We start from the raw sequence: 17,987 nt of genomic DNA on the forward strand, positions 1-17,987 counted from the left end.
TTACTCTCTCTGCAAATCTCTCACAAATTTGCTGACCTTATTTCCCCCCCTTCGAATAAATTCACCCAGCCACTGCTGAGCTCCATTCACCCCCACCTTCATCCCCTTTGTTACTCCCTCACTCCTTCCTCTTCTTCGATCCCTCTCTCAACCTTAATTCCCCCTCCTGGATCTCTCTCTCTCTCTCTCTCTCTCTCTCTCTCTCTCTCTCTCTCTCTCTCTCTCTCTCTTCCTCTACCTCCATCATTTTGTCTCTTTCTAATCACTGTTTCCCATGTCTTTTTTTTTCTTTCCTTCCTCTTCGGCGTCTGTCCCGACACTGGATTGACACTGAAAGAGAGAAAAGAAAAACAAAACTGCAGCAGAGTTTGGTAAAATGTGTTTAATTGTGTGTGAGTTGGATTCAGCAGCACAGGGAGACAGCTACTAACTCTCATGTCGTGTCCACAGTAGAAAACACACATATAAACATCCACTGGTTTATGTAAGCATTACCTCCAAAGTGGCAGTCTTTGCCTCGGCTGTGGTTGTAGGGATTCATTTCTGAGCAAACACACACACACACACACACACACACACACGCATATGTAGACACACACACACCTCTTCACTTCTGTGCATTTAGTGCCATGCTGCAGGGATCATGACAACTGTTTTGAAAGGAGAAATGGAAGAATATCTCTCATCTGGTATTCATGCAGTCAAAACAATAAAAAGTTCAACTCTGTGCTTCTTATGTAAATAAATGTAGGCAAAAGTTAGTTCTGAAACCTCAGAATGATCAAGGCACTATTTTTAAAGATATAACCAACAATGAGAGCCACAGAGTCTGATATAGCTTGTGCTTTTGTGCCATATAACTTTGCTGGGATCCATACTGTTGCAATGGGTGACATATCCTTTTATAATGATGATAAATTAATCAGCACAGCCAGAAACAAGCTACAGTTAGATTGTGAATCTTGTGAAAAGTAAAGGTGTTCAGGTTGTGACTGTGGATTATAAATTACATTTATCTTCAGCAGAGTTCAAATCCCACCTCATAAGTTCCAGTTTTCACTTTTAGATGTTAGTTGATGTTATTCTATCATCTGGAAGAACTGACGCTAAATTCAAAATAATTGTAATTTAAACAGCTTAACTGTTAGCTAACCTTTGGCAAACACTTAATGATGTCTGATGTGATTTTAATTGTTCACAAATTTAATCTTTATTGTATTTTTGTCCAAAGCATATATTTGTTTCAGGCTCACACATCTTTTTACAAACGTGTGAGTCATCCTCTCCTCTTAATTGTTGCTGTGCTTTTTCTAATTCACCCTCCCCCTCTGACTGCTTGGGTTCAGTCCTCAAAACAGAGAGCCGCCAACACCGTGTTTAGCACCTGTAAAACCTTGTGAATATCTAAAACAGGAAGAAGATATATTTATATTGATAAAGATTATCATCCATATTTTCTGTGTCAGTCTTTTCTACTGTGTGTTTTTATTGTGCAGGTATTTTACCACAATGTAGCATAAGTCTGTAAAGTGATGGTGCTTCTACAACAAGAGGAAAGGTAAAGGGGAGGATTTGGATAAAGGCTAAATGATTGCTCTCCTTTCTCTCTCTCTCTCTCCTTTCTCTCTCTCTCTCTCGCTCTCGCTCTCTCTCTCTCTCTCTCTCTCTCTCTCTCTCTCTGACTCGCTCTCTCTCTCTCTGACTCGCTCTCTCTCTCTCTCTCTCTCTCTCTCTCTCTCTCTCTCTCTCTCTCTCTCTCTCTCTCTCTCTCTCTCTCTCTCTCTCTCTCTCTCTCTCTCTCTCAGGTGTTCTGCCAGTCATTGTGAACATGGAGGCAGCTGCAGTCAGTCATGGAGCACCTTTCACTGTAACTGCTCCAGCACCGGCTACAGTGGAGCCACCTGCCATAGCTGTAAGAGGCGGATGCCTTGTTATGTAAAGGTCACGTATATAGTGTCTGTGGTTTCCGTGTGTATGTTTGCACTTGTTTTACCTATAATGAGACGACCTGCTGCTTTTTAACGTCGTGTCTCTGCAGACATTGTTGTGGCAAAAGGTCGGGCTAAGATGCAACCTCTCTCCTCCAATCATCATTGTGTAAGCGCTCAGCCCAGAAAAAACTCGACGACACAAAGAGGGAAAGACAGCTAGGGAGGTTAAAAAGTAGACGGAAAAGTGAGAAAGATTTCAATTATAGCCAAGAGGCAGATTTAGAGAAAGATGTTAGTTCCTTGCCTGTTCACCACCCAATATTTTTTTTGTTTGTATGTAAGTGTTTATTTGATTTAGGAAACTATAAAGGACTTTATTTTGCAAAAGCAGACCAAACCGAATAGTACTTTGCTTTGAAGACCCAAGAGAAGTACTGTTGTCTGTGCCAAAGGTAAAAAATTACAACCACAGTGTTTTCACAACACTTAAGCAGATGTGTCAAGGCTGAAAGGTTTTCTTCAATATAGCCAATAAATTTAACAAGTGAATCAAAGGTGAAGCGAGGATGATCAATAACTCGCTTTCAGGTTCCCACAACAGTCAGCACAGTAACTAATACTTTAATTCAGGGTTTCTCAACCTTTATTGCTCTCTGACCTCATGCTTATTTGCTTCTCTGGCTCTACCAAATGTAACAAAAAGTACTTACCAGCACCTGTAAAGCTCAATAATTAATGTTATACGTTGTTTGTCAAGTGAATATTTAGGCTACAGCATGCCTACATAGAATTCACTAAAGTAATTTAAATGTTTGATAGGAGACCTGCTTTAAAAAGAAAACTAACCTGAATTACAGTTTCCCTCTCAATGGTTCACTACAGTGTTTTGTTCAGTCCCCAATTATTATTTTGTTGCATGTGAGGAGGAGTATATGAGTATCGATCTGTTGTAGCAGAAAGCTTTGGGAAAGCATCTCTCTTCCTGTCCACCATAATTACATTTAAATAGCAGCACTTTGCAGTCATAGTTAATCTGCAAATTGAGAAAGAAACTTTTAAATTCTGAAAGAGAAACAAAATAACTGCAAGTGGTGCACATGCTGTGTATTAGTGGAGGGGGAGGGGGTTTATTTGTCTTTGCCCAGGGGCCCATTGCATTATACTCTGTCTTTTAATTAACTCCATGGCTTTGATCACTCACAAAAGATGAAAATACAGAGAAGAATTCTCACCTGGTGGGATCTCAATGATGTTAGAGGGGGCTAACAAAAACATTCTCTCTCTCTCTCTCTGTCCTCAGCCATATACGAGCAGTCCTGCGAGGCGTACAAACACAAAGGGAACACATCGGGGTATTATTACATTGATGTGGATGGCAGCGGACCCATCAGACCACAGCTAATATACTGCAACATGACAGGTAGCTGACACACTCATCAAATCGCACCCACACAAACACACCAGTTTTATGTCTAGCGTCTCATTCTCTCTCTCTCTCATCCCGCCTCTATTCCTGCCTGTCAGTCCTGCTGACTGAGCCAAATTCCAAAACACACACACACACATACACACACATACACACACACATAAAAATGAAAAATGAACATATGCTTCGTTTTTTTCTCTTTCTTTCTGTCCCTCTCTCTCTCCACCAGAGGAGAAGACGTGGATGGTGATCCAGCACAATAACACAGAACTAACTAGAGTCCGACCCTTGCTGAGCAAAACTCAGCACTTGGCTCACTTTGAATACATATCTGAGGAGGCGCAGTTAGCGGCCATCATCAGCCAATCAGAGCACTGCGAACAGGAACTGACCTACCATTGCAGGAAGTCACGCCTCCTCAAAATGCCAGGTAAGGCTCAATACACATGTCCAACCTCCAGATTTGCAGGCTTAGACATCACAGACAGTGATCACAGACAGATAAAATGCTCTGTGAGATAAGACCTCAGACCTTAAATGTTTCTATGGAGATTAATTTAAATTCCTAACCCTGTAATTCATTTCAAATTCTTTTTTCTGAATGGTTTTCAATGGTTTTGATATTATATTTGATATTTTGATATTTGAAACGTATGCATGATATGTGCAGGTCTGCTGCTTCACACAGCCGCTACAACTCTGGCTAGATTGCTCAGAGATATTTTAGCTTTACATGAAATGCAAATCCTCAAAAGAAGACCTTGGAATCTGTAGATGGACAAAAACAAACTTTTGCCCATCTAGTTTAATAAATGATAACAATCCACATTGTTATAGTGCTATCAGTATTAAGTATGTACATAATCTAGCCTCACTACATCAGTACATTTCTACAACAAAAAAGAAAATATGGTCCATATCTTAGAGTGAAGTATGCAAACTGAGTGGACTCTCTGGAAGTATGCAAAAAGTCTGCTGTAGGCTCCTTGTGGACTTGATGAAAAGTGGATTTTGGACAGCCGTTGGCATTCGCAGAATTCCCAGGAATGCGTCTGCAAGGTCTGCGAGTCTGCAAGCACAGTGAAGTGTGGACATTTGAATTCAGCTTAAGGCTTATTTATATTCTGTGGCACCACATAGAACCAACATCATGGTGCTGCCTGGCGCTCATATATTTTGAATTTAAAACAGGAGGTTGAGGTGTTACAGTTTACAGCTGTGACTACCTTTGGGGAAAGCCTCCAGCGTATTAACATTTCATCACAAGTGACTAAGATGAGTATTTGTTTGTGTTGTAGATGGCTCTCCGCTGAGCTGGTGGATGGGGGGTCCAGGTGAAGGACAGATGCAGACTTACTGGGGCGGGGCTCTTCCAGGCACCCAGCAGTGTGCCTGCGGCCTGCAGAAGAACTGTGTTGACCCCAAACACCACTGCAACTGTGACGCAGACCGCACAGAATGGTACTGTTCCTTCATTATTATCAAAACCTGAGGAATTAAGCCCTGATAGTTTAACACATTTAATGCATCAGAGTACTTTTGGCAGATTAATCTATTGTGATATTGATGTCAACATGCCCAGTACAATGAGACATTTTGTGTGTATCTAGTTTAAAATCCCTCTTCTCTTTGTTTTGATTTTCTCTTCTTATTCTTTCCTTCATCTAGTGCCACTAATGATCATGATAATCAAACTTATTTTAAACCTTCTTTCTTATCTGTGTCCTTGCACTGCTTGATATAAAACTATTTTTCCCCTCTAGTCTTTGGTTTCTCCTTTAAATTCAGCCTCTTTTTCTTCTTCTTCTTCTTCTCATTCTTCCTCCGCTCCACCCTCTCACTACCTTCCAGGGCTAATGACTCAGGCCTACTGACCCATAAGGAGACCCTCCCTGTCAGGTCTCTGGTGCTGGGCGATGTCCATCGGCCAGGCTCAGAAAGCGCATACAGGGTTGGACCACTCCGTTGCCATGGAGACAGTAAGTCCAGCCAAGAGCCCTCAATGTCACCTTGTGCATGCTTTTGTTGAAATGATGTGTGTGTGTGTGTGTGTGTGTGTGTGTGTGTGTGTGTGTGTGTGTGTGTTTGTGTGTGTGTGTGTGTGTGTGTGTGTGTGTGTGTGTGTGTGTGTGTGTGTGTGTGTCATGTCTCAGTACTGTACTCACCAAACTTGACACACCAAACATGTATCAGCTAAACTTCAAAAATCAATCATCATGTAGTCCTCACCATGACTAAAACTTTTTCATTTATCTTGCAGAAAATGTGTGGAACGCCGCATTTTTTGACAAAGAGACATCGTACCTCCACTTTCCCACATTCCACGGAGAGCTGAGCGCGGACATCTCCTTCCTGTTTAAAACCACTTCATCCTCCGGCGTCTTCCTGGAAAACTTGGGCATCAAAGACTTTATTCGGATTGAACTCAGCTGTAAGTAAAATCTCTCAGGTTAGACGTCTAATCCCGACTGCACTTAGATGCGAGTACAACCTAAGCATGAAGGATTATCCCCGAGAGTTAAAAGTTTCATCTGGATTGAACTCAGCTGGAGGTGACAAGCCTTTCATGGAACTCCACCTCAGTCCCTCTCGAAAGAAATCAAAGAAAGAAATGCACTTTTCCAGCAAACACCATCAGTTATTTTTCCTCCAGTGGGAATTCAATGGAGTGTCTTTGCTCCTCGCCGCTGCAGTGCATTTCCTTTATAGCCACCAGATTTTAGAGCTCTCTGTATCATTATAGTGTGTTGGTGTTAAAATATCATCATACTGTAATACTTTATGGCAGTTCACATAGTACATGCTGTTGTAGCTGCCATTTATTTAACACCTCTTGATTAAGTGCCAAAGATTGTCACTGGTCCTGCTAGAAAATGATATACAGGTGGCTCCATATGATAGATTATGCTTGCATGCACACACACACAGACAAATGATTGCAAAAAGAAATCAGATTAAGGCTGCAGCTGGTCGTCAGATCTCTCCCCTTGATCCAGTGCTGGCATATTTGAAGTTTGTTTGTAATATATGAAGCTGCAGCCTAATTTATTTTACTGATAAACAAGAGAAAGAGAGGCTCAGTAGTGAGAAAATGCAGTTTTTCTCACTGTATGCAGTACATATGTCTGAATTTCAGATTTATACGAAGACACACATCACCTTTCTTCCTGCTACAGTGATACTTCCCATGTCTCAAAAATATAAACTGCAAAGAAATCAAGTTACTCCAGCAGAAATGTAGCTGTGAGGATAAAGAAGTCAGGTCTAAAGGCTCTGAAAATGTATTTTCTCAATCAGCTTCTTACTGTGAGTAATCACGCCCTACTTGAACACAGTTTTCTACCAAGCTTAGAACTGTTCTGGTTGTTTCTCATTAGATATTTTTGTATTTCCTTTTAACTCTGTGCTCGCCTCCCTGGCCAATCAGGATTTAGTTATATTTTAATCCAAATTTGATTACTTTTGGTAGCTGTTTGGACACCATCAAAAAAAATGTGGTCAGACTACAGCCACACAGTCCTGGTGTAGTAGATTAGTCGAGTGTTAAACTCTTAATAAATAACACCTTAAGATGTTTCCTTTGATTTGAATTGTTGCTTATTAATATTTAATCCTGTGTATTTTAGATTTAAGATTTCATTTTTACTGCACATAAAAGAAAAAAATACATAATACAAGAAAAAAATTAAACAAAATTAAAACATTAACTAACAAAAAACCCTCTTATGGTGAGACATACCAAATAAAAACTTAAAATGAGAGAAATACAAACAAAAGCTAAACAAAAACATGAAAAACTAAAATGTTAAAAGTGTAATCTTATATACTGTAGAAATACTTATGATTTGAAGTGAAGTTTTCAGGGGCTTTAATCCCATTTATGTGCACAATGCATGTAGCTGGTCATAAGAGCTCTATCCTTGTAGCTGGCCATAGTAGCGCTCTGTCTTTGTAGCTGGTTGTCATAACAACAGCTGCTCTTTAGTGTCACATCCTTGTGAGCTGTTGGGCGACAGTTTGTGTTTGCATCACTTTAGCGAGAAATGATTTCAGTGTGAATATATTTCTTTCTTTCAAACTTCTGGTGCACCTTAGGTGTCAATGTGTCAACCGGCTCTGCGCTCCCCTTCGCAAAAAATAACTTCATCTTGTTGCCTTCACAGATGGTGTTACTCTTCCTGGGAATAAAGGCTTCAAAATGAGCTTGGTCCTTGGTAAAAGGGTAACAAGATAAAAGGGGCAATAAGAGAAAGTGGGCCTTTTATGTTCAAGTAAATCAGTGAGTAATGTGCGCCGGCTCAGTGTGAAAATATGGCTTGTTGGCAACATTTTAAAGCAATATTGACTGTGATTTGAGCTGACTAGAAAATTGCAGAGAGTTTTCTTTTTTGTCTTTTTCTTCTTTGTGTTTCCATCTTGTCCTGTTTGTGTTATGCTTTACAGATTCACATAAACCAAGTCATGAATTACGGTATAGAAAGCACAAAATGTCTGGGCTATTGACACCTGGTCTCTCCACAGCTGGAACAAGTCAACATGCAGAAGACAATATGGATGGGAAGTAAAAATGTACTTGAAGGTTGTTAAATATTCACAGTAAGTCTCGACTTTGTGCTTCTCTATTCCCTGACGCAGCCTCCACAGAGGTCCTCTTCTCCTTTGACGTGGGTAACGGGCCGCTGGCGGTTCACGTGGAGGCTGGCTTCCCGCTGAATGACAACAAGTGGCATCGCATCCGCGCCGAGAGGAATGTTAAAGAGGCGTCGCTCCATCTCGACGAGCTCCCTGCCGCCACACAGGAGGCCCCCGCTGATGGGCACATCCACCTGCAGCTGAACAGCCAGTTATTTATAGGTGCGTGTATGTGTGCTGTGGCAGGGCTGGTTTGGATTTTTGTAATGCAATTCAAAGCAGCCTTTTAAAGACTCCAACAAAGGTAACAACAATACAATATTCATGCATTCTCTTTCTACGCATAGTTACGATCTCTCTCTGGAAGACATATCAGCCTCAGCTGTCATTATCAAGAGTTGGCGTTACTGTTTTTATTCTTGTTTTACCTCAGAGCTTCTTGACTTGTTGCAATATTCTGTCTTTGCCCTCCTTTCTTTATCTTTCATTAACTCTCTTTATATTCTTTAGTTTTTTTGCACATCAAACACACAATGACTGTACAGTAGAATTTTGTTGACCCCATGGGAGGTGGCAACTTTACATCTTTGTTTCTTCTGCTCCTCCTGAGAAAAACAGATTGTCTGAAAAACTATACACTTCAGCAAAACTGCAGATTAAAGCTAAGCTCTGGTTACTTGTTGATCCACATTGGTACTGACAGATTCAAGTGAGTTCAATCAACCTATAACAATCCTTCCCCTGACTGTGTTAAGATCATTTTTTACCCATTCAGCTTCACAAGCCGAGTTAATAGAAACAATACATCTATATACATAAACTGAGTGAAAATTCCTGAATTATCCTCAGGGTGATGCAGTGAAAAGTTTGTAGTGGTCAGTTTCATTGCAGTAACCTTGAAACAGTGTTTTAACCCGGTCCATTAGTTAAGCTTGTCCTCTTTCTGACAGCTCCTGATGAAACTAGCAGGCCATGCTATGAACCTCATCAACTCTGCAGTCCTGGAAAGCTGTTTATCCCATTATACAAGTCTTGAGGATGCCAGTTTGGCAGTCTGAGACAATTATAATGTTGCAGAGTCTGAACTCTGAGGACAGTTAGAGACTGTAATGCAGAAAGTCAGAAAACAATAATTTTGGAGTTTAAATTCTGTCCATAAAAATAAAATAAAAAAGTGTTTTCCTGTCACAGTCAGACAGCTAGGCAGGACAAGGAGGCTGTCAGAAAGACTGACAGCTCACCAACTTTCAAGATGGCGAGAATCATCACGGTGCCCAGCGAGCTGACAGACAGCCAATAAAAAGTCAACTTCATGAATTTTTCACCAGCTAGTTTGTGTTTCATTGTGTTTCATCACCTCATCATTTTTAAAAATTCAGCGTGAGCTTGGTGACAAATTTTTGTTTGTGAAGGTGCAAAGTGGGTTCAGCTGTTAACAGTAATAATAAAAATATCAGTCAGGGTCACATCTAGATTTGATCACAGAGATGATGGGATTTGCTTTCCATTCATTTCTGTACAGTATGAACAGAGCTGCTTAAGTTACATAATCCAAACAAGAACTTCATGTTTGCATATTTTATTCATAAAGTTATATGACTGTTATGTGAAGTACTTGAGACCTGTCAAGTAAATCAACACTTAGGCTGCATTACCATGAAATAATGATGGAAATTGGAAATAGAAAATCATATAGACTTGCTGTTCACTGTGATAGATTCATAATATGGTTGGTTTTCATAACACATGAATGTAAATACTCAAAATGACACATTAAAGAACTGAAAGCCCTCCTACTGTATAGATATACATAGATCACAGTGTTTCAAACTCTTTTCCACCAAACAAAATCATTTTTGAGGAACGTTAAAAACTAACAATCATTTTCATCATTGATAATTGATTATCATTACTTCCTCAATTATTCAATTAACCATTTTGTCCATAAAATGTTGAATAATAGTTTTAAAAGAAAAAAAAGTCTAACACAAGTCGTCCAAGATCTTCTGCAATTAAAAAGAGACTCATAAAGTTGGATTAATTCATGAAATAACAAAGTTAATCAAAAACAATTCTCATTATTGGTTAATTGCTTATCTCATTTATCAGCCAAATATTCTCTCGTTCAACATTTTGAGAACATTTTCATCTGTTTGTTTCATATAATCCACCATGTAAATTAAATATCAGTTTCAACTTGTGCTTTGGGGAACTGTGATTGGTACTTTTTAACTATTTTCTGATATTTTATCGACTAAAATATTACCAATTTAGTCAAAAAATCATCAATGGAGTATATGAAAATGATGAATGATGAAATAATGATCATTTGCAGCTATGTAACCTGCATAGAATCATAAACAGAAAAAGAAAGGATGAACAGATAAAACTTTTAAGTGCTTCATTTGTGTGTCTTCAGGAGGAACAGCATCTAGACAGAAGGGCTTTCGGGGTTGTATTCGTGCTCTGCAGCTGAATGGTGTCACCCTGGATCTGGAGGAGAGGGCCAAGATCACACCTGGAGTTCAGGCGGGATGTCCGGGCCACTGCAGCAGCTATGGCTCCCTCTGCCAGAACCACGGCCGCTGTGTGGAGAGACCCAACAGCTTTTCCTGCGACTGCGGCCCCTCTGCTTACACCGGAGTCTTCTGCGACAGAGGTAGAGATGCTGCATAATTAGCCATGTGTAACTGAAATGACTCACATGAATTTAAATATAAAGAACTTCAATTTCCAGTTTATAAATGTAGGTCATTGTGAACAAATTTGCTTTTAGTTGGCTTTTCATGTTTTACCCCAAAGCAAACTCATTTAAACATTTTTTGCATAGTAGGCTAATCAGCGAAGATACGGCAGCAGGAAGCGGTCCAGATATAGATTCAGTCAGATACAAACACATTTGCTAAATTACTCTAAACTCCAAGTAGTGTTTCCAAATCTCCCTAAATCTTCTCCCACATCTCCACCCACACAGTTAATAGGTGAGTTTTAAACCTTACAAAGCGTGTATGATAAAGTCAACTTGATGTCATGTTCAGAAATCTAACAAGCTGACTTTATATAAAAACAACTTCAAAAGCAACACACAACTCAGCCACGAGTGATGACATATTTTGAAATCTTTCTTGAATATTTTACAGTGCAGCACCTGAAAGTGGTCTATAAATAAAAACACACACTTGGAGATACAAGGAGAGGCCATGCACACTAAAAGAGGTCACGAAGACAAACACACAGTTGAATAATTTAACACCCATGCACTATATATATATATACACAAATATATATATATACACAGGAGCTCTGAGGTTATACAGGTGCATACCCCACCACTACAAACTCACATCTTTGTTATATGGGCCAGTCTGCCGAATTGGTGCCATGGTGCATGTTGTAACTCTTAAAAATTAAACTTAATTATTGATCTTTTTTCATCACCATATCTAAAAACATGCATTTTATCAATTCAGAATGTGCAATGGTCAAGCTCCTGCCATTTAGCAAATACATGAAATGTAGCCTGATGTCATTAATGCTAATAGCATGAGATCACAAAGCACCTCCAAGTATATTACAACTAGGGTTGCAAAATTCCGGGAATTTTCAAACTTGGAAACTTTCCATGGGAATTAACGGGAATTAACAGGAATAAACTGGGAATTTACTAAACTGAAGGTATGTTCTTATTAGGGAACTTAAATATAGTTGTGTAAAATAATATTTTAGCATAATCCTGACTAAAACAACCAGATATCATGCAGTACAGCTGAATATCTTTGCTATCTGAGACCACGCCCCCTACATGCACTGTGCATTCCTCCATCACATGCACAGATGATTTCTACAATCCTAGACCACACTTTTGAGCCCAGAGCACACAACTTGAAGCCAGACTTTTGAGCCTGTGGTTTTGATGACATTATATGGGAATATATTTAGGGATATTTTTATGTGTAAGTGCTATATTTAGCCGTATGTTGGAAAAAATAAAACTGATCAAAACCAAATAAACCACAATTTATACAGCAAATATCACTTTAACAGACAGGAGTGGAACTTTGATGTTACTAGTTATATCATTTGCACCTAAGTAAATAACAATAACTAATAGTTTTAAAAACATCTTTTATATTTGGATTTTATGAGTTGTATCTCCACCAGGATACATTAGACACATCCCCCTCAGGTATGTGTAGCTTCACAGACACATTGTTGTATTTTTTCAGAGTTGTGTGTGAAACCATTAAGAATAATAACATTTAGTTGTTTTTTTAATATTAAATTATAAATAATTGTATAATTTAATATAACTTCAACAGCTCAGGGACATCAAGCGACATTGTGCACCTTCTTTTATCGTCAATTTAAAATAATGTTTTTTAATGAAGGGGTGGACTTTTTTTATCCAATTAATCAATCAAATGATGATACCTTTCCACTAAATTACCCTCAGTTCCCATAAATTCCCATTTAATCCCCATAAATTCCCATAAATTCCCATAATTCCCATAATTCCCGCATGGAAAGTTTCCAATTTGGAATATTTCCAAAATTCCCCAGCTTAACTTCCCATGGAAATTTACCGGAAACTTTCCGGAAATTTACCGGAAACTTTCCACCCCTTTGCAACCCTAATTACAACATGATAACATCTAAGAAAAAATTAAGTAACAGGACTGAATGTTGAGACTGACATTCTCAGTCATATGATCAAAAATACAGAAAACATAGTGAGAGATTTTACTTGTGGTCTTCTCGTGGCCTTCAGAAAACTCCAAATGATCATGTGACTTGTGGAATATGCTACATTTTTAGAGGGGGGATGTGTCAGGGTAATAGGACTGAGTGAAAACCTGGGGACACAGCTAAAATGTATAATTCAACTGAGATATTATAAATTCCCAATAAGACATTTTATTTTATGACTAAATTGAAAACAGAGTCACACAATACAATTTTATGAAGAGAGTTAGAGAGTGGGGATGAGTGAAAATCCTATTTCGTAAGGTAGTTTCTGCTACGGTTTTACATGGTATATCTTTAAATTGTAATGAGGACAAAGTGCACGACACCTTGCTTAATAATATAATACTATACATGTATAATATAATGTACAGACAATTATCATGGATATGAATGCATGTAATGTCCTGAGGATGAAAAAGGCACGAATTCGGCAGAATGGCCCATCTGTAGCTGCTAATAATCTTCATCCTCTGGGAGACTTGATACACAGTATAACTTGAGGCTGTTTATTAAGTTTATGGTTGGCTGGTTATTTATCTTGTTTCAACCTTTCACTCCCACATTTGTGTTTTTTGCCTGAATGTTGCAAAATCTCACTAAAGCATGTTGTAGTTAAAAAATGTTAGTCTGTAAACCTTTATAAAATGCAATACTAATGTGTGCTACAGATGTTTTTTTTCTAACTGAGGTTAATTAAGTAAAAAGTTAGGTTAAAGACAACAAAATCATTTTCTATTTGCAGCATCTGAACAAAGAAAGAACTTGTAGCAGCAATTATTTATCTCACCAAAGTGTCAACATATCCAAGTAAACCTGCTTGGGTATCCTGACGGAGACAGCTTGTCAGATTGTTGTGATCTGAGGCATTGGATTATTTATTTTTTTAAATCCAAGTACTGCACATCACAAGTTCTTATTATTGAAGTTATCACTGGAACATCGAGTCATCGTGTCAGCACAGTAACAGCTGTCAGCCTGTCCTCACAAGAAAAACAACAGTATAGGTCTAAATATCAAGCTGGCAATAAACAACCTGTGGTTTACGTCACCTAGTGGGTGCAGTAATTATGACACAGTTCAGATGATGTTACTGTGACCTGATGAGATGATTTTGCCTTATTAGGAGGAGGAGGTGGGTCGGGTGGATGGATAGATAGCTGCATGGCAAAATGTGGACCTCTGTACGCCTCCCACCTCCAATTACAAGTGTCATGTTTCCAACCTTTGAGCATTTTTTAAAAAAATATATAACTTTGTGGTGTTTACTATTGCCATGATAACAAAGGTTATGTAACTTTAAGGAAGTACAAACCACATTTCAAGTGATCATTTTAACCCAAACCATGATCTTAGACTGACCACAGTGTTGTCACATAATAAAACATATATGTATCTTATGGTTTGTTCTGGAGTGCATTACTACATCTCCTCGATGGCATAAACGTAACTACAAGTTGTTTGATGCCAACGGATTTTTAGACCTGTCCTGTCCTTTAATTATGTCGATGTGTCGGATATTCAGTTAATAACAAGCCCAGCTGTGTTGGCTGGAGCTCCACAGGTATACTGTATCTGCTACACAAGTCACAACTCATGACTGTGTTATAATTAGCAGCCAGATTTCACATTGTTCTTTTCGCCTGTCAGCTGGTTTTTCTATGGCTGCATTTTCAACAGCTCACTAATTAGGTGCTGTCAGTGCTGCAGAGGCGCTCTACATACAGCACTTGAGTCACTGCTACCATACAGTCCCCCCTGTGAGATGAGATGTTACTTAGATGCAGTGTGAAGATGTATGCAAATTTAAATGCAAACCTGACTGTTATGCTGTTTCTGCGTAGCAAAGTGAAATGTTAAGTGACTCTGCAGTATGCACAAGATAAAAAGTTCTAGGGTCTGAGCAAAATACAGATAAAATGGTTAAGAAAAAAAACTTTAATGTGAGAAAGAACAGCAAGTCAAACTCAACTTTTGACAACCAGATTCAAGCATACACCTCCCATCTGTCCTACACAGCTACGAATGAGACATCTTCTATTACCAAAAGTTTGTAACAAGCTCCGACACGCTATCTCCCTTCTTGCAGAGGTTTCAGCCAGCTTCAAGCCAGGAACATCCGTCAGCTACACCTTCAAGGAGCTGATGCTAAACAAGAGTAGCAACGCCCTGCCTTCTTTCATCCACTCTGGCATGACACTGAGAGCAGAAAACATCTCCCTCAGCTTCAGGACCAGCCAGAGTCCAGCTCTGCTCCTCTATGTCGGCTCCTACTACAGAGAGTACATAGCTCTGCTGCTCAACAAACATGGTGAGCACTCAGATCCCCTTAAAGCACATGTATTGTATTTTTCTCTGTTGATGTTCACTATGTTGTATCTAGACACCTGGTTTGGCTCATGTAGCACCATCGATGATGCTGCTACAACTGTGACAATAAGGGTTTTAATTCCCATAAACTAATGAGTGATCTGAATTAACATGAAAGAAGCAGATTTTTTTTTTTCCTTATGAAAACTTAAAAACCTAATTTGTTTTTCTCAGAGTTTGTGCTGTTTGTTTGTGATCTTTTGTGAGAAGGGGTCGTGTAAAGCCTCGTTACTGTTGGTTATGTAATGAAGTGTAATTATTCCAACTCGAAATTTAAATAATAAAAAAGGTTAATAACTGATGTCACATTGAAGACAAACTAACATTTCTGACTGTATAAGCAGGGTGACAGATTTTAAGACTAATAATGTTCATCAAAATAACACTAACATAAGTTAAAAATGTACGCCTATGTATGTTTAACAACTTACTAATTTAAAAAGGCTTATCCAGTACTTTGAAATAGTTGTTTTGGTGCATTTTCAAAGCAGTTAAAGTGACATTTCACTGCATTATGCATCAGCTACATTACATCCCTGCTGATCAACAATAAACTGAAAGCACTGATATGTGCACAGACATTGCAGCTGTTTGAGGCTCCTAAACTAAGCTTCCTCGTCACCCTCCTTCTCTTCTTATGTTCCAACTCCTTTTCTTTCATCCTCCTTTCTTTTATCCAGTTCTCATCGCCCACTGTTCACTGCAGTGTTTAATCAACTTGTCGTGAGTTCAGCCAGACGAGTGGCAAGTGGGGTCATTTGAATTGGAGAAGGAAAAGAAGCTGATAAACCTATTATAAGTGGCATTCCACCTAGAATAGCTGTAAATAGACTGTAAATAGGCTGCTTTAATAACCCAGACTGGAGGATGGTGATAGCGAGCAGGTCATTAGAGTTACCACGGTGATCAGGTAGTCGACAGGTAGCTGTATTAAACTGAATACACCTCATTAAAACTCTGGAACAGGTTTCTTTTGGTGATAAAACTCAGCGCTAACACATGGAGAAGCCCGTTTGATGTGTTGTTGTGTTGTTAGCAATAGTGTAATTGCACTTTCATCAGTTGAAGTGTCACCTTAAAGTTTTAAACAAGCAAATTGTGTCCTTATAACTATACACGCGTTTTCTTTCATAATCATAAAGTCTGGTGATATTGTATATGTTTCTTATTGCCAAAAACTTCATAATATACTGCAAGTTATTCCTCTGTGCTATAGAGCTAGTTTTGCCCAAAAACAACTCATAAATACATCAGTGAGCCACACCGCTGATTCTTACAATATATATTTAGGACCCACTTTTTAAAGATCCACATCAGTAAGAGCCAAATAACTTGTGTGTGCAAGAAAGTAAGAAATATATATTGCTAACCATGTCATTCTGGTGGTTTTAGCCCATCAACATTTACATTTTAGCCCTATGTCTGACTTAGTAGTTTTCTTCATTTCCAATTTATTTGAATGTTAAGTCATTAATCTAAATTTAGTTCCTTAATCATGGTGAACGTGAAAATCGTTGTCCCTCTTTTTCTTTTGTTAAAGTTACATTATTGCTGTATTGTAACGTAGCTGTGAGCAGATGTTCTCCTTGTTAGTGCATTCCTCTGACAACGTTCCTGCTGTAAGCCATGACTACAGACAGCAATATGCATATATATCATTAAGGCAAGACAAGGCAGTTTTATTTATATAGCGCATTTCATACACAATGGCAACTCAATGTGCTTTAAATATATCACAGTTCCTAGTAATATCTCCCCTTTCAGTTGCATAGTTACTCTGTTTCTCTCAAAGACTAGCAAATGCCCCCTTTAAAATTTTTTGTCATTAATGCATATCAAAAAAGAGTATGATTTGAGACCAAATTGACTCTTTGTCAGGTAGAGATGCCTTCCTCTCACATCAAAGGCTGAAGAGACAACTGCCAAATGTATTGCACTCAGAAGCTACTGAACTCTATTTAATATCAAGCCCAGAATTAAAGACAAAGCAGCAATATACATGGATATTGTGGTAATTATCTTGCATGATAAAGGAGGATTAGAGGTTGCTTTTACGAGCTGACTCTCAGATTTCAAATGTCAGAGCCTCTGATTCTCAAACAGTATGAAACTGGTAAGCACCAAAGAAAACTAATAAACTTTTGAGATAATTATGCTTGCTGAACTTTTAACTCACCAGAATAAATTGTTGTTATATGAACTAAATGTTTTTAGCAGAAAAACAAGGACATTTGGAAATCTGATGTTGTTAAAAGGTGAAAAGTTCAGCCATCTCCAACTTTTCCAAACACCTACAAGTTAGCTGAGGTAACTCCATGTCAGCTGAGTCATCGGGGTCTCTCAGCTCTGTAGTCACCTCCTGTGACTTCTTAATCGTGGTCATTACAGTGTGAAAGCTTCCTCCCACTTTTCTGTGTCTGTTCTGCTGTAATGCATGTTGAACAAACAGTAATCAGTAAGTGTTGAAAATAATTATTTCTGAAAAATATGAATAATGCAGGAATCAAGACTCTCAAACTCTCCTTTCCTTGTCAGGTGACTATTAGACTAGACTATTAACATTCACAATTATTATCCAAGATATGCTCATATGAAGTAAAAATGTTAAAAACTTGCGCTTTTGCACTGCTCTGCTTTCCAGGAAATCCTAACTTTCCAATGTGTCTCACTCTCATCCACACAGCTTGCAGACATCAGATGGTATTCATGTGAAAGGAATGAAATTATCCATCGTAAATGATGTGAAAATCATATAAATTAACTTGATTCTGGATACCTTTATTGGTAAAACTTAGCCTTAATTCTCCAAATATTGAATTCATTTTTTGGTGAATTATTCAGCTGCTAGCAATTAAGGCAAATTAAATGTTTATTTTATTAATTTA

The 17,987-nt window shown here is 38.5% G+C and overlaps 1 protein-coding gene across 1 annotated transcript in view; it reads left to right on the forward strand.

Moving 5' to 3' along the window:
• LOC128372419 (contactin-associated protein-like 4) overlaps positions 1-17,987 on the forward strand; it is a 50,064-nt gene that overhangs the window by 23,464 nt on the left and 8,613 nt on the right. Inside the window, exons 9-17 of the mRNA XM_053332456.1 lie at positions 1,806-1,912; positions 3,232-3,351; positions 3,587-3,787; positions 4,656-4,818; positions 5,209-5,336; positions 5,618-5,788; positions 7,993-8,211; positions 10,409-10,648; positions 14,822-15,043. Of these exons, the coding sequence (XP_053188431.1) occupies positions 1,806-1,912; positions 3,232-3,351; positions 3,587-3,787; positions 4,656-4,818; positions 5,209-5,336; positions 5,618-5,788; positions 7,993-8,211; positions 10,409-10,648; positions 14,822-15,043 (1,571 nt within the window). The remainder of the gene's footprint in view (positions 1-1,805; positions 1,913-3,231; positions 3,352-3,586; positions 3,788-4,655; positions 4,819-5,208; positions 5,337-5,617; positions 5,789-7,992; positions 8,212-10,408; positions 10,649-14,821; positions 15,044-17,987) is intronic.

This window comes from Scomber japonicus, chromosome 14 (assembly GCF_027409825.1).
Source record: "Scomber japonicus isolate fScoJap1 chromosome 14, fScoJap1.pri, whole genome shotgun sequence".
In the NCBI taxonomy this organism is placed as follows: Eukaryota; Metazoa; Chordata; class Actinopteri; order Scombriformes; family Scombridae; genus Scomber; species Scomber japonicus.